The sequence below is a fragment of the Elgaria multicarinata genome, chromosome 20 (assembly GCF_023053635.1).
Source record: "Elgaria multicarinata webbii isolate HBS135686 ecotype San Diego chromosome 20, rElgMul1.1.pri, whole genome shotgun sequence".
Lineage (NCBI taxonomy): Eukaryota > Metazoa > Chordata > Lepidosauria > Squamata > Anguidae > Elgaria > Elgaria multicarinata.
The window spans coordinates 19,100,272-19,121,876 of record NC_086190.1 but is presented as its reverse complement, the minus strand read 5'-3'; the positions used below and the strand labels follow the sequence as shown (position 1 = coordinate 19,121,876).

The following is a 21,605-nucleotide window of genomic DNA, read 5'->3' as shown; positions in this document are numbered from 1 at the left end:
CCAAAAAATTCCTTACGGAGCAAGACGAATCAGCACCGGAGAGGGAGCAGCCTGCCCTATGCCTAGATGGACTGCCTCTGCAGGGTAAGGAAGTCCACCTACGCTCTCGCTCTCGCTCTCCCATCTCCTCCTCCCCCTGCTCTGCCAGCCAGCTGATAACTCCACAGGTAACTTTAGCTGCACCACCTGAGTATCCAACCCAGTTTCAGAGATCAGGGAGGTGGGATTAAGGCTCTGAGCAGCCTATCGCCTCGCAGGATGGAGAGCCCCGGGGTGGTACCCACTGGGCCATGCCTTTATAATCGCATCATCTCAGAGGCTGTTAGCATCAGCACAGAGAACAGCTCCTGGGAGACCTCGCAGGCTGCCCGAGTGGGACGACGCAAAGGCCAGCATAATGACTGAGCAACGATTGGTCCGGCTCTCTACAGAACACCCAACCAGCACGATCTATGTGCTTGACACAGAAATCTCCCTCGATGTCTGCGGGTAAGAAACTCTTTTTTTCTTTCTTTTGCATTAACTTGGGCATCCAAAGACTGCACAGAGCCCTTAAGAACGGAGGAAGAGTTTTGTGGTTTGCCGCTTGGTTGCATGAGAGTTTTGTTTGGAGTTCTGAACAGCAGGACAAATTTTAGCGCATGTATTCATGCTACCTTGGGGCCCTTCCCCCTGGCCTCGGAGGGCGTGTTTCCTCAGTTCTCAGAGCACACTTTGCATGTGTTCAGAGGTGTGATCCCTCCAGGAATAAGTTCTAGCTCTCTTGCAATATTTTTTTTTTTTGATAAGGGTGTAAAAAATAAATCCACTTGTTCAAACATCACAGCAAATTTTGATTCATGTTGGCACCGTGGTTGGTCCTGTACACATTACTTTGTAATGTACAGGCATGTTCAGGTCCCAGGTACAGCGCTATGGGCCTCTTCTCATGGTAGACCCACCATCAGAGGCAGTTAGGACACAAGAGAGAGTCTTAGCCCACCTGTGGAGGCTAGGTTGACTCCCATTTCGGTTGTCTTCTTCTGGTAGGCAAAAATGTTTCTATTCAAACAGGTCTTTGGTACGTTACCAGGTGCTGTGTTTATTCTTTTAATTTTGGGTATTTTTAATCTATTTCTTTTTACGATTGTTTCAAGTCTTTAAAGTTTTGGCTTTTATTATTGTTAGCTGCCTTGACCGCTGTTTTTTGGCGGAAAGGCGGGTTACAAATCAAACCAAACCAATCAATAAGCGTGCTGGGGGGATTCAATGTTTCATTTCATTTCTATACCACCCAATAATCAATGGCGATTCAGAAAAATTACACAATGGTGTTCAACACCACCCCCATAACTTTACTTACTCATTTCAAATATTTCCTGTTCAAACTTCAGAGTGGAATTGGGGTCAAGAGGCCTCCATAGGAAAGAGATTCCAAGAGTTTTGTGCCACCTCTAAAAAGGCCCTGCCTTTACTTCTCTTAAGAAAGGGATCGATAGCAGGGCCTTTCTGGAGAATCTCTGGGTATAAAACAGGATGCATTGGGAAGGAGTTCCTCAGATCCATTTCCTTCTTAAACTCTTATTTCTGTTTTGAATTTATTTAACTCACCTGGTATCCATCAATGGCCAAACAGGAATCCCATTCGAATTTCTCCTCTGCTGGTCTACTGGCTGCAGACGAAAAGAAGTTTGGCAGAAGGCATTTTATTTTCCAATTAGCCTCCTAGGAAACTAGTCTCCTGAATTAATTGTGATGATACCAATTCATTAGACCTTGTTGGTCTGTTGCAGCCAAAGGATTATGCTAAAGCTTAAATGTATTCAAAATGAGCATGGTGCCTCTTCTACAAGTCTTTGCAACTTGTATTGGACTACAGTTCCCAGCATCCCCCAACCAGCATGGGAATTGTAGTCCAACTCTTGTAGGCCGCTGGTTTCCTCACGACAGCAAGAATTGATAACACAACGTTCTGAGCGTGGCTAAGTCGCGCGATAAGTAACCGTTGTCTGTCTTCTAGCCCAAATGGATAGGATCAAACTTGGTTATTAGTCCAAATTTGGCAATTTGACTCTAGAGGTTCTCTTGGACATTTGTTTTTCCTGCAGGGAAAATACTAACTTTTTTTTAGACCAACAGGAATGAAGGATATTCCACTTTAGTACGAGTCTGCCTTCCTTTACAAAAAAAGCAAAGGTGGACGTGGTGACCGTAAGCAACATCCCAAAACCCGCATTCAGTTTAACACCTTGATAAAGCCAACCAACCAATCAATCAATCACAAAAAATGTGCGAGCTTTTGAGATATCCAGACGTCTTCATTAAGCAAAATTTTATAAAACAAACTGGGTGTATTATGGAAATAGGAGAGGGGAAAAAAACAACCTGATTCAATGGTGAAACTACATTGTCTGCATGGAGAGAATCCTAAAACAGAATTGATTAGGAAGAATCTGCCAACATTCAAATTTAGACCCAGCAGGTTGTCTGCAGCCCTTGGCTGTGGCAGCTGGGAGTTGTAGTCCAAATCATCTGCAGGGTATCAGCTTTGTGAAGGCTGACCAAGAGTGTCTAAGTTATTCTTACACTAAGGCTACTATATATAAACAGTTGGAAATACATCCATTCAATGTACAACGATCAAAATAGAACGGCCGTACAAGAGGGTTCACGGAGAGTGAAGCAGATGGAAGTTTTTTTGGTTTTGTTATTGGCTCTATTACTGTTGTAAACTTTTATCGCTTCTGCTTGTTCTGTTCAAAAGTTATTGTCAGGTCTATCGGTCGTAACAAATAGATTCTGGCGCGTTCACTTCCGTTTAGGGTTTATGTTGCATTTAGATTTTATGTTGCCTTTCCTTTCAATCTGACCGTTTTTTAAAATCTCGGCTGCCTGGAGCTCTTCTTAGACTCTGGAGACTGGGGATATGTCATAATTTAATTAATAAACAAATCTAATTAGGATTTAAAAAGTGCCTTGCAGATAAGAGGTGAGCTGCAATCTGCAGTCTCCCTTCCAAGTCAGGAAACAATGGCGTGAACCAGCTCAGATGCAGAATCCATTTGGAAGATTGGATTTGGCCTTGATGAAGGTCAAACTGCTTTAACTGCAGTGTTTCGGACAAGGCCGGCTTGATCACGAGATGGGTGCATTCATTCAGGGATGGCAGCGTTTGGATATATTTTGGGCAAAGCGTGCGTTCCCTTGCGTGGCAACAGGGCTAGTGCATTTTGTCGAGTTGGCTTTTGTAACGGCCACCTTTTCCAAGACGTTATCCCTCTAAACCAAGGATGGGGAACTCGTCTGGTGCAGGCGGTGTCCCTAATCATTCCAGCAGCAACTCAGTCAAGCACAGCCCAGAGGCCGTGCCACCCACGGGGCATTAAAAAGCCACGGACTCAACAAGACTGGCCTGCCAGGAGAAGTTGGATAACCTTGCTGGTGGCACGTTCCACCTGGAGCGCGACCCTGACACAGCCTCTCCCCGACACAGAGAGGGCAGCTTAGCCCTGAAACATCCTATGCCTACTTTTTTTCTTCTTACCATGTTACAAATTTGGCACAGCCGTATCACCTGTTGAGCTGGCGGAGGGCTTGTTTTGGATGCCGGCAACTCCCCCAATTTATCCTCCTTGGAGAAATCTCTGAGGATGAAAGCACTGGATGCAGAATTGTACCCTGCCTCTTCCCGGAGGCCTTGCAGTGTGGGGAAAACATGACAATTTGTGGGAGAATACAGAAATTATCCCTGGCTTCTGTATTTGGGTTGCCACCTTTTCTGCAGCTATGCCTCGAGGCGCAGCTCAATGTGCAGGTGATAACAGGTGCGAACATTTCTTTCTGGAAAGAGCTACAAATCTTTGGTCTGACTGATGCCAATCCAGAAATAAACCTTAGCACCTGCTCATGCCTGTAAATCAAACCGCTCCTAAAAGTTTAGTTTTAAAACAAACTTTTAAAAGTTCTGCTGTTGCACACACTTTGACTCACTTCCTCGAGGTCGTCAAAGCTTTGCTGTAGAAACCTTTCAGGAATGTGCCTGCGTGCACACTTTCTGTTTTACAGTTCCCATAAAATACTTTGCGATCTTGGTGCCTAGTGGTTGGAGGCGGGGCGGGGTGTGACACAGGTAGAGATTGAGCAAGTGAAGTTTTCCCCGGCATGAAGATGAAGTGAGGGGAAAGAGCTTTGCTGGCTAAATGTTTGCCTGTTGAGCAGCTGTTGAAAGATACAGGCGGCTTCCCAGAGAGAGAGAGAGAGAGAGGGAGAGAGAGAGAGAGAGAGAAAGGCCAGATCTACACTACTGCTTTAAAGCGCCTTATAACAATTTTGAAAACTGTATCTGGCGCGTGTCCTGGGCCCCAACAGTTGTCAAAACTGTTATAAAGTGCTTTAAAGCAGTCGTGTAGATCCTGCCAGTGAAAGGCAAGGAAGCAGGTATGGCTGGTTTGGGCAGGATTACAGCAAGGGATGGTCAGTGTACATTACAAGTCCCAAAAGAACAAAGCACAGGTGCACACCTTCTATTGACAGGTGTCAGTCCCAAGGACAAAATGGACAGGTGACGTGCCAGTTCCAGGTTTCAGGGACGCCCTCAATAAGCCCCTGCTCTCAGTGAACCTACCTTTTCACCACCACCATTGTGTGGGCTAGAGGAAGAGGCAGGTGAACAAACAGGTTGCAAGGGGGGAAGAGGAGGGACAGCAAGTCCAGGCGCTCTTCTCGGGGTGGGTGGGCGGCTGGGGTGGGGGCCGTTGGGAGGTGCCTGGCCGTGCCGACCCTGGAGGCATGTCCTGAATGGGCAGAACGAGGCCAAAAGCGTCTCTACAGCAAAGTGTCAACTTAACAGTCTACTTGCATTCAAGAAAGCTATAAAGACTGATCTCTTCCGGCAGGCCTATCCAGGGGGATTCTAAGATGTTTTTAAAAATGTTTTTAGGATGTTTTTAACAATGTACATGATGTTTTAGAATCATAGAATCATAGAATAGCAGAGTTGGAAGGGGCCTACAAGGCCATCGAGTCCAGCCCCCTGCTCAATGCCAGGAATCCACCTTAAAGCATCCCTGACAGATGCTTGTCCAGCTGCCTCTTGAAGGCCTCTAGTGTGGGAGAGCCCACCACCTCCCTAGGGAACTGGTTCCATTGTCGCTCTGCTCTAACAATGAGGAAGTTTTTCCTGATGTCCAGCTGGAATCTGGCTTCCTTTAACTTGAGTCCATTATTCCGCGTCCTGCAGTCTGGGAGTGCATTTAATTTGCACTCCCAGAGTGCAAATTAATTGCACTCAATTAATACTCAATTAATACTTAATTGAGTATTATGTATTTTATCATTTATTGCTGTTCCCCGACTCGATCAAAATGGAGAGGCGGTCAAGAAATAAAATAATAATAATAATAATAATAATAATAATAATAATAATAATAATAATAGTGGGGACCCCACACAGTTGCTCTGCCCGTTTGGCAACTTGTGGTTTCAGCTCCATCCCCTGCCAAGCATTTGGCGCTTTGCGAAATGTACCCAGGAGGAAGCTGTCAGGCACCGCTCTTGGGAGCGGCCCCAACCCTAAACCACAAAGCGGGCGCTGGAGTCTTGCCTAACAAACGCCTCTTAATGGGTCGACCATTCCAGAAAGTGCACCTAAAGGCCATCTAGTTTGGTGGTCTCCAATGCAAGGGGCATAAGCGCCAGTGGTCCCTTGGACACCTCCCTCGGTGCCTGCCAGATTCCCTGCCCCCTGCCGATTTTTTATTTTGAAAATTAAAATGTTTTCCACTGGGCAGCTGGAATGGTGCAAAGGATAGCGCCAACTTGCAAAGTAGGTGCTGTGCCACGGAGCTACATCCTTTCCTGAAGTATTTATTTATTTATTTGTTTATTTATTACATTTCTATACCGCCCAATAGCCAGAGCTCTCTGTGCGGTTCACAATAGCCGGAGCTCTCTGGGCGGTTTCTATTCCTCATAGTTCTCTATAAAGGACTAATTTAAATAGGAACCTGAGAAGTTGCCTTATCCTGAAGTCAGGCGATATTGGGTCCACCTAGCCCAGGTGGACAACAGCGGCTCAGGCAGGATTCTTTCCTAGCCTTACGTGGAGATACCGGAGATCAAACCTCGGGCATTTTTAATGTAAAAACTATGCTCTACCACTGAGCTACAGGTGCTCTGCAAAAGCATAGCCAATCAGTTCAGGCATAACCTATCAGTGATCCTGAATCTTGCTACCTGCCTTGAGCTGCTGGCAGGATAATAAATGTAATAACTAAATCAATGCAAATGAAACCGTTGCAGTGAATGATCTTTTGCCATTTCAGGTCAGCCCCTGCTGAAGCCACCGGCTTTGATGTCTGGGGGACGTCTGGTGTGAACCTCTACATTGTCCACAATGGGGAAGTTTTGAAGATTCCATCCTGTGTGCCCCGGTGGCCCCTCGACAGCCGGGTGGAGGTGATCGTCACCATGGACACTCCAAGCACTGAAGTGAATGAAGACAAGGTGAGAAACACTTGGAGCTAAGTCCAGGGTAGGCAAGGATGGGCACCGGCCGAGGGCCCACGTCCCAGCAGGGGCCCACTGATAAGAACTGCCTGGCATTGCTGCTCTCTTCCCTATTCCAACCCGATGGTTCACCTGCCTCATTCTCTGACCCAGACAATAGTGATGGAGGAGGAGTAGCAGGAGATGCTCACGGCCTCCTTGCTCCCTGGATTGAGGTCTTTCAAGCTCAAGGCAGGTAACACACACACCACTGCCTTTTAAGCCTCCCAGCAACCCTGTGAGGTAGGTTAGACTGGGACAAAGAACATCAGAAGAGCCCTGCTGGATCAGACCAAGGGTCCATCTAGTCCAGCACTCTGTTCACACAGTGGCCAACCAGCTGTCGACCAGGGACCAACGAAGCAGGACATGGTGCAACAGCACCCTCCCACCCATGTTCCCCAGCAACTGGTGCACATAGGTTTAATGCCTTGGATACTGGAGGTTAGCACATAGCCATCAGGACTAGGAGCCATGGATAGCCTTCGCCTCCAGGAATTGATCCAACCCCCTTTTAAAGCCATCCAGATTGGTGCCCATCACCACATCTTGTGGTAGCGAATTCCATCATTTAACTCTGTGCTGTGTGAAGAAGTCCTTCCTTTTATTTGTCCTGATGTCAGCTTCATGGGATAATGACCCCATTGGGTTCTAGTATTTTGAGAGAGGGAGGAAAATACCTCCCTCTCCAGGCTCTCCACGCCAGGCATCATTTTGTACACCTCAAGGTCATGGCTGCTCCCCTCAGGCTGAAAGAATTCCCCGTCCCTGATGTGAGTCTCCCTGGGACAAAACGGCAGAATGAACAATCCCTTCAAACAAATCCGAAATTACAGAACTGTTTTGTTTTTTTAAGTGTGTCATAGAGAGATGTGCCTTAAATATATTCCAGTATAATTAGTTTTGCTAAAATTCCTGGCATCTTCGCAGGTCAGAATTTCATACTACAAGGGAAATGAGAAGACGCCCATGGCCAAAGCGATCCTCCATCTCACCTGCGTCGGTAAGTCTGCAAAGTGTGCAGATCCAACGGAGAAGAGGAGGTTATGATGCAAATGTATTCATTTATACCTGCTTTTGTTGACTATTCTGGTCATTGGGTGGATATTCGGCCCCACAAGTTCCCGCAGAGAAAAAGAGCACACAGTCACACGCAATCCAGTCCAGCCGTATCCGTGGCATTACCGGTCACAGTAAATGCTGAACATCCAGCGGAAACAGGGCATCTTGCCACACTGTTTGGGGATTCCGCTCCAATATCTCTTATGTTTTCTTCTGCTGCAGAAATCTCCTTAGATGCTGACATAAACCGTACAGGAAGCGTGACCAGGAGGGGAAAAAACAAGGTAAGGGACGAGTCTGGTTTTTTGAGCTGTGTGAACGTCAATCAGGGGTTCAGGAGCTCAGGTCTGGGGGCCCAAATTGTCCCTCTGGGGGTCGCAATGTGGCCCTACGTTGTTCCCTTCTCGTGGTGCCATCGCTTTCCCCAAACCACTGATCTCAGCTTTGGTGTTGTTTCTTTCCTCCCGTGCTAAAAGGTTGAAACACTTCTCCTAAGGCTTTAGTTACTGGCTAAAATATGCTGGTCTTTTTGGCCACGCCCCCTTTGACTTTGGCTCCACCCACTTTTGGAATGCATTGCCCCCTCCCCCGAGAAATTCTCTGGATTGGAACTCGGACCTCTGCCTGAAAACCTCTGGTTTCCTGCTATTTAAACGCATTGCCTGCTTTCCCACCTGACCAAGGGCTACTCAGAGCGAAATAAGCCATGCACGATAGTTTGCAATAAGAGTCCTTGAAACCACGACACACTCTGGGGACTTAGCAGTGTGGTTCAATGCTGCCAGAAAACCAAGCAGTTAAAAACAGAGTTCTGAGTCCGCGTTAGGCATTTTGCAAATGTGAAGCGATGGCAAGAAGGAGGGGTCTCCTGATCTTTTCTTGGGGTTCAAGGCTCTGATAGAGGCGGAATGATCCCTGGCCCAAGGGTGTAACTGTTCAAGGGTAATCCTTACTCAGCATAAGCTGAAAGATGAGGTCAAGGATCTGGCAGAACCCACCAAGGCAGGGCAGGAGGGAAGGCAGCTGGCAGCAGAATCCAAATAAACATACGAAGCTGCCTTACGTTGAGTTTGATGTAATTCTTTCTAGCCTTACCTGAAGATACCAGGGATCAAGCCTGGGACCTTTTTAATGTAAAAAGTGTGCTCTACCACTTAGTTACAGCCTTTCTCACTCCAAGCATAGCCAGTCAGTGAAGGCATAACCTATCAGTGATCCTGCATCTTGCTACCTGGAGATGCCGGGATTGAACCTGGGACCTTCTGCACGCAAAACAGGGCCTCCACCATCGAGCTACAACCTCTACCCCCAAAGCATAGCCAATTAGTGAAGGCATAACCTATCAGTGATCCTGCATCTTGCTACCTGGAGATGCCAGGTATTGAACCAGGGACTTTCTGCATGCAAAGTGGGATTCCATAGATTTGATTTTTGCCCTTGCAGAACAAATGGACCTGGGGTCCCAATGGTAAAGGAGCCATCCTCTTGGTGAACTGTGACAAAGATAACCAGATGGCAAAGGACATGGATAACAAGGATCAGTCACTGAAATCATTTGCAGGTTGGTAACCCATCCGATCAGAGCCTCGCTTTCTGGTCATTGGGTGGATATTAGCGCAAAAGTCAGGGGAGATAGGTAATGGATATCACTGTGTGTGTCACCTCCAAAAGCATAGCCAATCAGTTCAGGCATAACCTATCAGTGATCCTGTATCTTGATACCTGGAGATGCCGAGGATCAAACCTGGGACCTACTGCATGAAAAGCAGGGGCCCTACCACTGAGTTATAGCTGCATCTTACCCTTGTTCTCTTCAGACCTCAAAGACATGTCGCTCATGATCCTGACAACCCGTGGGCCCAATGAGATTTTCGATGAACTTCAGCTTTGTCTCCATATCTCAGCCTCTGACAATGACAAAGTGGGCGTCTTTCATGCTCAGTGTAAGCATTCTGATTCTGTTGAGCTCTTGAGCCTCAGGGCTGGAGGAGAAATTGTCTATCAGTAGGACTGGAGGAGAAGGCTATCAGTGCCTACCAGCCCTGATGGCAATGTTCTACCTCCAGTATCCGAGGCAGTAAGCCTGTGTGTGCCAGTTGCTGGGGAACATGGGTGGGAGGATGCTGTTGCACCTGTGCTCTGCTTGTGGCTCTCTGGTCAACAGCTGGTTGGCCACTGTGTGAACAGAACGCTGGACTAGATGGACCCTCGGTCTGATCCAGCATGAGGACACTTCTTAGGTTCTTAAGGGTTGTCTCCATCTCTCTCTTTTGATTTATAGGCTCAAAAATGCTGAGCAAGTACAAGCACATTCTGGGGTCCGGGAAGCTCTGGCATGAGGTGAACCGTTGCAGCGGCCAAGATGCGCATCTTTTCTACGTGGAAGGGCTGGCTTTTCCAGACGTTGGCTTCGCAGGGCTCGTCTCCTTCCATGCCACGCTGCTGGAGGCCACCACCGAGGTATGGAGAGCAAAAAGGCAGGGCCAGTCAAGAACAAACAGTGGGGCGTATGCCGGATTCATCCACGTAATGCCTTCAGGAGTGTCATGGAAGGGAGGATTTTGGCAGCAAACCGGCTGTGAGCGACAGTTGGGCTTTCTCCAACCTGGTGTCCTCTAGATGTTTTGGATTACAAACCCCAGTCTCCCCCAGCCAGGGAGGAGCAAGCTAGCTCAGATCCCTCTTCATCCAGGGTGGTCGTGTGGCAAAGGTTTGAGCTTCATGTCTGGACAGCTCTTTGTCGATTCTGACTTATGAACCCTTTTCCTGTTCCCTCCCTAATATTTTCCCTGCTGCAGGAGTTGCCGTGCGTTCCAATCTTCAATGACACTGTGGTCTTCCGCATTGCTCCATGGATCATGACACCCAACACACTGCAGCCCATGACCGTTTACGTCTGCAGGTAAAGGGGCGTATAGAGGGGTGTGTGTGTGCGTGTGTGTGGCTGGAACTCCATGCCCCAAGTTCAGGGCTTGGCGATCTGAAACTGGGAGAGTAGACAGTCCTTTAAATTAGGCAGTAGAAATATCTGGAGGAGATAAGGTATCTCAGATCACCCATGGAGGCTCCCAAGAACATGGTTTGTCTGTCTAACTTTTTCTCTCTGCCTCTCTATATTGATTTATTGATTGATTCGCACTTCTTGCACCCTGCTTTTCCTCCAGAGCAAGAACCCAGAGGCAGCTTACAAACACGAATGATTCAAAGGCCAATAAATCAAACCCTTATTACAATGAAACAGTTAAAACATGGCAGTTATAACAGGCCGGGGGGGGGGGGAGGGGGCAAATGCTTGTGTAAATAAAAAGGCCTTTGAGTTACATTTTAAAATATTCATAGTGGGGGGTAATTGAAGTTCCAGAAATGGTGGTGGGGCTACCACTGAGAATGTCCTGTCTCACTTCCCCACCCTTCCCACCCCATTTAAGGATGTGTGGGGAAAGCAGATGCAGGAAATGGGGTGCCTCCTGTAGACTGAAGGGCCCTAGTGGGGTGCTAGTGGGTGAGGTGCTCCCACAGGCACTTGGATCCAAAGTCATTAAATGGGGCCCAGTAGCTCACTGGGAGCTTGTGCTTTAGGGCAGATGTAATGTAGCAGGAAGGCTGTAGTCTTCTGCACTAGTTATGCTTCCGAACCATCTTCAAGGGAAGCCCCACACAGAGTGCATTGCAGTAATCTATCCAAGGTGTTACCAGATCACAGGTGACGAAGGCCAGAATATCAGATCCATTTCAAGGCTTGCTTATTTGGTTTTGAGAAGGTCTGAAGCCTTCCCCTCTGCTTTTCTGGCTTGGTGTCTTCAGTATTCCCCCCTCCCCCTCTTTTGATATCCAGTTCACAAAACAACATGGATTTCGTGGCAGATGTGAAGAAGCTCTCCGAAAAAGCTGGATGCAAAGTAGTCATCTGTTCAGCAGAGGAGTATGAGAATGACGTCTGGTTCCAGGTAGGTGAAGAAGACAAAAACCTGAGTGAGGGGTAGCATGCCAGTGTGACACACCCATGGCAAAACTTTCCCCAGACGAGGCAGTTAGAAAGAGTGAGAGCAGTCTGAAGACAGTGAAGGCATTTCCAAGTCTTTACAGCTCTGGAGAGATTTGAAGACATTCTTCTTGACCCCGGGGAGGGATGGGTCTGTTTCAATTGGAGCAACCTGTGCAGGACACGGCGATGATTTGGGACACGCTGCGGAAGTGCCAGGCATCCCCGCGCAAGGCATGATCTCCGTTTGGAGATAACAGAATTCTCTACGCAGGGCTTTTGAACCTCTTTCGGAGGGCAGGATTCAGTTTCAGAAAAGGTCCTGGGGGCTGCATTCTAGTAGTGAAGGGGCCCAAAGGCGATGAGGCTAGATACCGAGATATTTGAGCTTCAAGCTCTTCTGCCAGTCCCTAGGCCGTGGGAGAAGCACTCCAGACATTTGCCTTTAGGCTCAGCTCCTTGGCACGAAGTGGTCACGAGGCTCTTTTCTTTGTTGAACCAGGATGAGATGGAATTTGGCTATGTACAAGCTCCCCATAAGACGTTTCCGGTCGTCTTCGACTCCCCAAGAAACGGTGGGCTGAACGCTTTCCCTTTTAAGTCAGTTCTGGTATGTGTCTTCCTGCGCTCTCCTTCAGTATCCTGTCTTAACATCGTGGTCCTTGAAATAAAACGCGACAACTGGCTACCTCCGGTGTTCGAGGCAGTAAGCCTGTGTGCACCAGTTGCTGGGGAACATGGGTGGGAGGCTGCTGTTGCACCATGTCCTGCTTTGTGGGTCCCTGGCCAACGGCTGGTTGGCCGCTGTGTGAACAGAGTGCTGGACTAGATGGACCCTGGGTCTGATCCAGGGCTCTTTGTACATTTTTAGTTTGCATGAAGGGCTTACTTGGGGTGGTTAAAACAAAAAGAGATTGTGGATTGGTCTAAAAGGGTTCCCTCCGAATGGGTAAAATGGCAAATGTGGTTCAGTGCAAGCAAGTGTAAATTGTTACATTGGGGCAACCCAACTTTGCCTATATGCTGATGGGATGGTTGTGACTGAGCAAGAAAGGAATCTCAGGGTTGTGTTGGAGAGTTTTATTAAAACATTGACCCACTATGTCGCTGTTATGAAAAAGGCAAAACCCTAATTAGCTGTAAACAGGAAAGGCTCATACTCCCCCTTACACAACAACAACAATTGAAGTCTAAAACAACAGTATAAAACCGTCATATAAGATACAACATAAAAGCACAACCAGGATAAAAAACAGCAGCAATGCAAAAATACAAATTTAAAAGAGCAAGTTAAAATTAATTTATAGACCTGTTAAAATACTGGGAGAATAAGAAGGTCCTTAGGGAGCTCGTGCCACAGCAGAGAAGGCCCTCTTCCTGGTAGCCACCTGCCTCACTTCCTTTGGCAGGGGCTCACGGAGTTGTTATTATTATTATTATTATTATTATTATTATTATTATTATTATTTATTTATTTATTTCTTACCTGCCTCTCCATTCCAATTGAGGCGGGGAACAACAGCAAACGATAAAATACATAAAACTGAATTAAAACATAACATACATTGTTAAAAACATCCTAAAAAGCATCCTAAAACTCCACTGGATAGGCCTACCGGAAGAGATCAGTCTTTATAGCTTTCTTGAATGCTAGGAGACTGTTGAGTTGACGAGTCTCCTCCGGCAGGCCACAAATCTATGGTGTGACCACACTTGGAATAATGTGTACGGTTCTGGTCACCACACCTAAAAGAAAGATATCACAGAGCTTGAGAAAGTGCAGAAAAGGGCGAGTCAAATGACCCAGGGGCTGGAGCATCTCCCCTATGAGGGAAGGTTACATCAGCTGGGATTGTTTAGCTTGGAAAAAAGGAGGCTGAGGGGAGACAGGATAGAGGTAGACAAAATTATGCATAGTATGGAGAATGTAGAGAGGGAGATATTTTTCTCCCTCTCCCATAATACTAGAACCCAACGGGGGTTCTTATCCTATGAAGTTGATGGGTGGGAGATTCAGGACAGGTCAAAGGAAGGGCTTCTTTGCTGAACTAGAGAGGCCTTGGATCTGATCCCACAAGGCTCTTTCGTCATTATGTCCATAAACCAGCTCCCTGGCAGTATTCCGCACTGCACTGGTATATAGTAAATACATTCATATTCTTCTTATTGGTGTTCCAGTTTCTGAAAATTGGTTGTGGGCGGGACTCTCTCCCCATCCATCCATCTTGCCGTATTCTGTAAAGAAGCAACCCAACGTTGCAATCAACGTATATTCTGAAAATCGTACAGCCCCACCTAATATTATTCTCCTGCTTCCCCCGAGTCAACTTCTCTAGTATTGTGTCGGTGAGGACATTTTCTGAGGACCCCCCTGTATGATGGGGGTGATCTAATTCTGCTCCTGTTTGCTCCCACGCAAGGGCCCGGATTTTGGTTATGTGACTCGGGAACCAGTTCCCAGGACTTTCTCCAGCCTGGACTCATTTGGGAACCTTGAAGTCAGTCCTCCAGTGACCGTCAGGGGCCGGGAGTACCCTCTGGGCCGGATTCTCATCGGGAGCTACTTTCCTCGGTAAGTGAGCTCAGGAAGAGGGCCATTGCTTCCTCATGGTCCTCTACAATGGTATAGCCGAGAACAGGGTTGTTGGTTACTCTTGCCATGTGGACTAAGTTGGTTCCAGGATTCGGAGGGCCCATGGGCACGACACCCTCAAAGAACCACCCTCCCTCTGCGAGTCTGCGTTCTCGGCTGCTGTTGCTCCTCATCCTCCATCTTTTTGTGGCTTTCACTTGCTTGCTAGACAGGCGGAGAGCCAGGGAGCGAGGAAGCCGTGGGTGTCTCCTGCTTCTCCTTCTGACCTCCACCGGTGTCTGGGCCAGAGCGAGAGGCAGGGGAACAAGCAGGTTGCCATGGGGAAGAGGGGCAGCAAATCCAGTGGGGCCCTGCTGGGATGTGGGCCCTCTGCACGTGCCCCACCATACCTATGACGGCGGCCCTAGAAGAAGGATGCTGCTGAAAAGGACATCCTTCTCTGCAGTGCCGTAAGATAAAGAGGCTCACGGCCCATGGATTGGGGCCCATCCCATAATGGGCTTTTCCCTCCTGGGTCCACATCCTGCAGCACAGGTGTGGAAGGTTTGCACAGGAACCGCATGGAGCGAGGCAAAAGAGTGAGGATTTTAAGGGAGGCGTGGTGGTGCGGACAGCAATGCTGCTGAACACTGAACATCAGAGCCCACAGGGATGACATGTGAGACTACCTGGGTGAGGCTTTCACAGGGGCAAAGCGATCCCTCAGTTGGATATAACCCCCTTAACCAACACTGCCTCCCTTTGCTAACTAGGGTCCAAGGCAATGAGATGGTCAAGGTTGTCCAGGATTTCCTCTATGCCCAGGAAGTACAATCTCCCATCGAACTGTATTCTGATTGGCTGGTCGTGGGACATGTGGACGAGTTCTTGAGCTTTGTACCAGCCTCTGATAGAAAGGTAGGCATTACTTACAACTGGGTTTCTGAGAGATTGAAAGAACTGGGCAGGTTTAGCCGGGAGAAGATAAGATTGAGGGGAGACATGAGAGCACTCTTCAAATACTTGAAAGGTTGTCACACAGAGGAAGGCCAGGATCTCTTCTCGATCCTCCCAGAGTGCAGGACACGGAATAACGGGCTCAAGTGACAGGAAGTCGGAGTCTGGCTGGACATCAGGAAAAACATCCTGATTGTTAGAGCAGTACGACAATGGAACCAGTTACCTAGGGAGATTGTGGGCTCTCCCACACTAGAGGCCTTCAAGAGGCAGCCGGACAACCATCTGTCAGGGATGCTTTAGGGTGGATTCCTGCATTGAGCTGGACTCGATGGCCTTATAGGCCCCTTGCAACTCTATGATTCCATGAGGAGCTCCGAAACACCTGTGCTGATTGCTAATTTATTTCTTAAGATTTAAATCTTTTTACCTGGGGAGGGGGCTGGCATGCTACAACATGAAAGGCAGCCCAAACGCCCTGTGCCATCTTTGTTTGGTTTCAGAAGCGTGGCTTTGTGTTTTGGAGCACAAATTCCGCCTTTGCCTCCTACTTAGGTTCTAGGGAAAGTTATTTTTCTTTTCATCTCACCAGTTTGCCTTCTGGGAAATGTGTCTTTTCTGACTGGCCATACCCCACCACGGCAACAATTTTGCCAGACCATCCACAACACTCTTTCAAAATTCCAAAGATGCCCAGGATAACAATCAAAGCCTCTAGTCCTCATTGTGTCTCCTTCCAATTCTCTGCTTATATCTCTTCTCGCTCCCCTTTACAGGGTTTCCGCCTGCTGCTAGCCAGCCCAAGCGCCTGCTTCAAGCTGCTGAAGGAGAAGGAGAAGGAGGGTTATGGAGATGCTGTGATATTTGAGGGTAAGGTGTCTGCTCCTCCTAAGCCGCTCCTTCCTGTGCTCTTCAGAGGCAAAGCAACATTTCTATACCACCCCATCGCCGAAGCTCTCTGGGCAGTTCACAAAAATTCAAAACCTTTAAAAGCACATTATACAAAATACAATCCATTTACATGAAGACATAGCAACACATAGATCTAAAACAAGTTTTAAATGAACCGAAGGCAACTGTGGCATGCTGCCAGATGCTCGGGAGGACAGTTTAAACCTGGCACTGAAAAGATAACGATGGGAGAGCCAGGCGGGCCTCATTGGGGAGATCATTCCATAATTGGGGGGGCCACCACTGAGAAGGCCCTCTCCCTTGCTGTCACCTTTCGAGCCTAGATCTACGTTCAGCAGGAGCTGGGAGATGTTGCACCGGGTGTATTTTGGCAGTTCGTGCTTTTCATCTCCAGAAAGGATGGGGTTGCTGGAAACTTGGAGATAAACGGCCCAAAGAACTGACTCTGCGTTAAGCAATGGGGACGTAACTCAGGGACGGAGCACTCATATATCTCTTACTACAGGGCTGTCAGGAAAAACCGAAACCACCATCAAGAAGATCCTTGCTGACAAGTCCTTCAGGAACACCAATGAATATTTCCAGGTAACTGCCACAACCCTTTCTGTCCCCTTAATCTTGGCAAGGAGCCAAGAAGGGGGTTGCTGTCCCAAATTATGGGTGAGACACCCCCTCCCATGACCCCTTCCCCTCAGAGAGTCTGCCTTCTCACCACCATGGTCACCATGCGGAGAACCAGGGAGTGAGGAGGCCGTGGGCTTCCCTTCCTCCTCCTCCTCCGTTGACCTGGCTGGAGCAAGAGGCCGGTGAACAAGCAGGTTGCTATGGTGAAGAGGAGAAGTGAAGTCCTTGGGCTCTTGTCAGTGCGCCCCTGCTGGGGTGGGGGCCCTTGGCCACGCCCAACTAAACTGACCCTTGACACAGGCCAAAGGTGTGCAATGTTTCGAAATATTAGGAAATAAGTGGGTCATATCATCTTGTCTGCCTCCTGAGGAATCTGTATAACGACCAAGTAGCAACGGTAAGAACAGACCACGGAACAACGGACTGGTTTAAGATTGGTAAAAGGAGTACGGCAGGGTTGTATACTCTCCCCCTACCTATTCAACTTGTACGCAGAACACATCATACGATATGCTGGGCTTGACGAATCCAAGGCTGGAGTTAAAATCGCAGGAAGAAACATTAACAATCTCAGATATGCAGATGACACTACTTTGATGGCTGAAAGCGAGGAGGAGCTGAGGAGCCTTATGACGAAGGTGAAAGAAGAAAGTGCAAAAGCCGGGTTGCAGTTAAACCTCAAAAAAACCAAGATTATGGCAATCAGCTTGATGGATAATTGGCAAATAGAGGGAGAAAACGTGGAGGCAGTGACAGACTTTGTATTTCTGGGCGCAAAGATTACTGCAGACGCTGACTGCAGCCAGGAAATCAGAAGATGTTGACTTCTTGGGAGGAGAGCAATGACAAATCTTGATAAAATAGTTAAGAGCAGAGACACCACACTGACAACAAAGGTCCGCATAGTTAAAGCAATGGTATTCCCCGTAGTAACCTATGGCTGCGAGAGCCGGACCATAAGGAAGGCTGAGCGAAGGAAGATAGATGCTTTTGAACTGGGGTGTTGGAGGGAAATTCCGAGAGTGCCTTGGACTGCAAGAAGATCAAACCAGTCCGTACTCCAGGAAATAAAGCCAGACTGCTCACTTGAGGGAATGGTATTAAAGGCAAAACTGAAGTACATTGGCCACATAATGAGAAGACGGGATACCCTGGAGAAGAGGCTGATGCTAGGGAAAGTGGAAGGCAAAAGGAAGAGGGGCCGACCAAGGGCAAGATGGATGGATGATATTCTGGAGGTGACAGACTTGACCTTGGGGGAGCTAGGGGTGGCGACGGCCGACAGAAAGCTCTGGCGTGGGCTGGTCCATGAAGTCACGAAGAGTTGGAAGCGACTGAATGAATAAACAATTGGGACACTAGAAATGGCCCCATTGGCACACTGGACAAATCCATTGCTTTGTGCCCAACTGATTGTACCATAAGAGTATTGTACTACTAGAAGAAGACAGAGCTATTATACAACTCTGTCTTCCTCTAGTGATGTCACAATCCTCTCCTCCACCACAATGACTTCTGTCCTCTTGTGTCTTTCTTCCCTCTCCAGAAATGCATTGACTGGAACAGAAACGTCCTCAAAGAGGAGCTGGGCCTGACGGAAGAAGATATCATTGACATTCCAGAGTTCTTTGAAATGGATTCTGAGGGCAAAGCACAGGCCTACTTTCCGGACATGGTACGGCCCTGCTCAGATGCTTTGAGACTTCCCTCTGGAGTTATGAGTGGTGCAAAACAAATGGAGAGGAGGACATTTTCATCCCTTTCTCATGGGGTCATTATCCCATGAAGCGGATTAGTGGGAAATTCAGGATGGTAAAAAGACTTCTTCACAAAGCACATTGTTAAACTCTAGAACTCACTGCCACAAGATGTAGTGATGGCCACCAATTTAGGAGGCTTGAAAAGGGGGTTGGATAAATCCCTGGAGAAGGCTATCCATGGCTACTAGCCCTGATGGTTGTGTGCCTCACGCCTATGGGCATCAACATGGGCAGGAGGGTGCTGTTGCACTCACGTCCTCCTTGTAGATTTTCCCTTTGGGACATGGGGCACCGTGTGAGCAAAACGCTGGCCCATAATGCGTGACGCCTTATCAGGCCTTTTCTTACATGCTCAATGAGCAAGCTAGTTGGCCAGTGTGTGAATAGAATGCTGGGCTGGTGTGATCCAGCATCAGGGCTTTTCTTATGAGTGGTTCTTATTCGGACTGGATTTAGGAAGGTATTCAGGGCACATTTTAATTTGGCTTTTCCAATTGTTATGGTTTTTAATGGTTTCTGAACAAAGGCTCTGACTTCGTATAAGGCAGCTGGGATGGTCAAGAAGAGATCCCGGCCCTCCCGTGTGACAACCTTTCTAGCACCCTTCAAATTCTTCAAAGGTTGTCACACAGAGGAGGGCCAGGATCCTCCCAGAGTGCAGGACACAAAATAATGAGCTCAAGTGACAGGAAGCCAGATTCCAGCTGGACAGCAGGAAAAACGTCCTGTTCGAGCAGTACGACAATGGAACCAATGACCTAGGGAGGTTGTGGGCTCTCCCACACTAGAGGCCTTCAAGAGGCAGCTGGACAGCCATCTGTCAGGGAAGCTTTTAGGTGGGTTCCTGCATTGAGCAGGGGGTTGGACCCGATGGCCTTAGAGGCCCCTTCCAACTCTACTATTCTATGATAGCTGCATACATCCTTAACTATTTCAGAGCCTCTTCTTCATTCGTCTCCCATCTTCTGCCTGCAGGTGAACATGATTGTTCTGGGGAAATACCTGGGTATCCCGAAACCTTTTGGACCTGTTATTCACGAACACTGCGCCCTGGAAGAGGAGGTCCGTCGCCTCCTTGAGCCGCTGGGATTGTCCTGCACATTCATTGATGACATGGAAACCTATCACAGACACCAAGGAGAAGTCCACTGTGGGACCAATGCTCGCCGGAAGCCCTTCACCTTCAAGTGGTGGAACATGACCCCTTGAAGGATCTCACTGGGAGAGGCTGAAAACAGCTTGCCCTTCTCCTGTGCTTACATGCCTAATCCAGTAACTTCCCAAGCAACTGCACAAATTCCCCTCAGTAATATATGAAGGTGTTTGCTAGATTCTCTTCCCTCATCTCCCACGGCATTGATCATCTTCTACGTCTAAGTTCACCCTCGTTCACCCTCCTAAAGCTAGATGGGATCCACCAACCCATTTCATAGCGTCGTCCCCAGTTTGTAGAACTACACTGTTCCCCTCGATTTTCAGTCACCTGCTAATCTCCGTGTATCGATGCCCGGCGCTCAAGGGACATCCTGTACATTCTTCAAGAAGACCAGACGAGATCTGTCACTCAAGTAGAAACCAAGCATTCAGATCTGTTCGCTGGGTAGAGTCCTGTAACCGGTGCAAATCTCACAAATGATCTATCGTCTCTCGAGCCAGTATGTCTAGAACAGACTGGTTGACCAGTGTCCAAGGTCCTGGAGTTGGTATTAAGGGTGGAGTAGGGTGGATTGCCAGTTTTATCGTGCCTAAGACAGGTCCTTATCAGGATCCAAGCTCCGGTTTTAATCAAGAGCAAAAAGACTAGGTTTACGGGTAAAGGAAGCGATCTTCTGGGGAGGGAAGTCCAGAAATTTCTACACGGAGGTACTTCCCTTTTCCATCCACTGGTGCTGCAGAGGCAACATCGCTATAGGCTTGAAAGAGTGAGGAGTGTGAAAACAATACATTTCTTTTGTGTTTTTGTAAAAAGAATGAAACCTGTAACGCTGAATTCTGGAGCGCAATTGTTGATTCGTATTTTTTTTTAAAAAAAGGAGCTTGCAGGTATATATTTTTCTCTCAAAAGGGTTGTGTGTGTTTGTGAGCTGTTTGAATAAAATTTGTGAAGACCCGAGGGCCTATTCTTGTCATGTTGTGCATGTGTGTGTGTGAATCCATACATAATCCCTTGTAATTTTCTAGATCCATCCAAGCTGTATACTCAAAAGAGGAGTCCAGAGCACTCGTGGGAGTTGACTAGGGACGAGAAGGCTTGTGAAAAAAACATTTCCCCAAATTTCCAAAAATCCCTGGAAATAATGCTTCCTCCCTTAATTTTTCCCGTTTCCCCCAGGCCTTCACAGCTTTAGAGCTGATTGCTAGGAGCTATTTCCAAGCCAACACAAGGTTAAAAACAACAACAAACAGAAAAATGGAGAAGGCCACAGAAAACCACAGTAAAAAAATCTAAAATGCTTGGGAGAAATATCTTTAACTATGGAGGGCGTCAGCTTGGCATGCAGAAGGTCTCAGGTGTGATTCCTGGCATCTCTAGGTAGGGCGAGGAAAAACTCCTGCCTGAAACCCTGGACAGCCACGGCTGCCAGTCCGTGTCGACAATACTGGGCTAGCTAGACCAATGATCTGACTCAGTCTAAGGCAGCTTCCTATGATACGGTTGAAAAGAGCAGCATTTTAGAGAGTGCCGCAACTTGTAACCCCCCTGGGGACACCCAAAAGAACAGCCTCTGAAGATGACTGAAGGGTCCAGGTAAGTACACATCAGGTGAAGGGTCATAGTTCAGTGGCAGAGCCCCTGTTCCGCATGCAGAATTTCAGGTTCGATCTCTAGCATCTTCCGGTAGCAAGATGCAGGATCACTGATAGGTTATGCCTTCGCTGATTGGCTATGTTTTGGGGGGAGAGGCTGTAGGTCAGCGCTAGAGCCTCTGCTCTGCATTCAGAAGGCACCGGATTCGATCCTTGGCACTTCCAGGTAGCAAGATCACTGATAGGTTATGCCTTCGCTGATTGGCTATGTTTTGGGGGGAGAGGCTGTAGGTCAGCGGTGGAGCGCCTGCTCTGCATGCAGAAGGTCTCAGGTTCGATCCATAGCATCTCCAGCTAGGGCTAGGAAAGAATCCTGGAGAGCCACTGGTGCCAGTCAGCATTGGCAATACTGGGCTATATGGATGAATGGCCAAAGGATCGAGGGTCACTGGTAGGCTGCACC

At 48.0% G+C, this 21,605-nt stretch overlaps 1 protein-coding gene across 1 annotated transcript; it reads left to right on the top strand.

Moving 5' to 3' along the window:
* Positions 1–397: 397 nt before the first annotated feature.
* Positions 398–19,603, top strand: LOC134411624 (protein-arginine deiminase type-3-like). The gene is made up of 16 exons (XM_063145494.1): positions 398–489; positions 6,303–6,483; positions 7,456–7,528; positions 7,810–7,871; positions 9,031–9,148; positions 9,405–9,530; positions 9,869–10,047; positions 10,386–10,489; positions 11,423–11,534; positions 12,072–12,179; positions 13,990–14,141; positions 14,915–15,059; positions 15,875–15,968; positions 16,516–16,595; positions 18,181–18,309; positions 19,370–19,603. The coding sequence occupies exons 1-16, from the start codon at positions 398–400 to the stop codon at positions 19,601–19,603; spliced, it is 1,989 nt and encodes a 662-aa protein (XP_063001564.1).
* The last annotated feature ends 2,002 nt before the right edge of the window (positions 19,604–21,605 follow it).

What these genes read in the sequence shown, in the direction of transcription:
- LOC134411624 (XM_063145494.1), top strand. Translation starts at nt 398, where the DNA reads ATGACTGAGCAACGATTGGTCCGGCTCTCTACAGAACACCCAACCAGC. An exon ending in CCAGGAGGGGAAAAAACAAG is followed by an intron (nt 7,872 to 9,030) that starts GTAAGGGACGAG and finishes TTGCCCTTGCAG; the next exon opens with AACAAATGGACCTGGGGTCC. An exon ending in AGATGCTGTGATATTTGAGG is followed by an intron (nt 15,969 to 16,515) that starts GTAAGGTGTCTG and finishes CTCTTACTACAG; the next exon opens with GGCTGTCAGGAAAAACCGAA.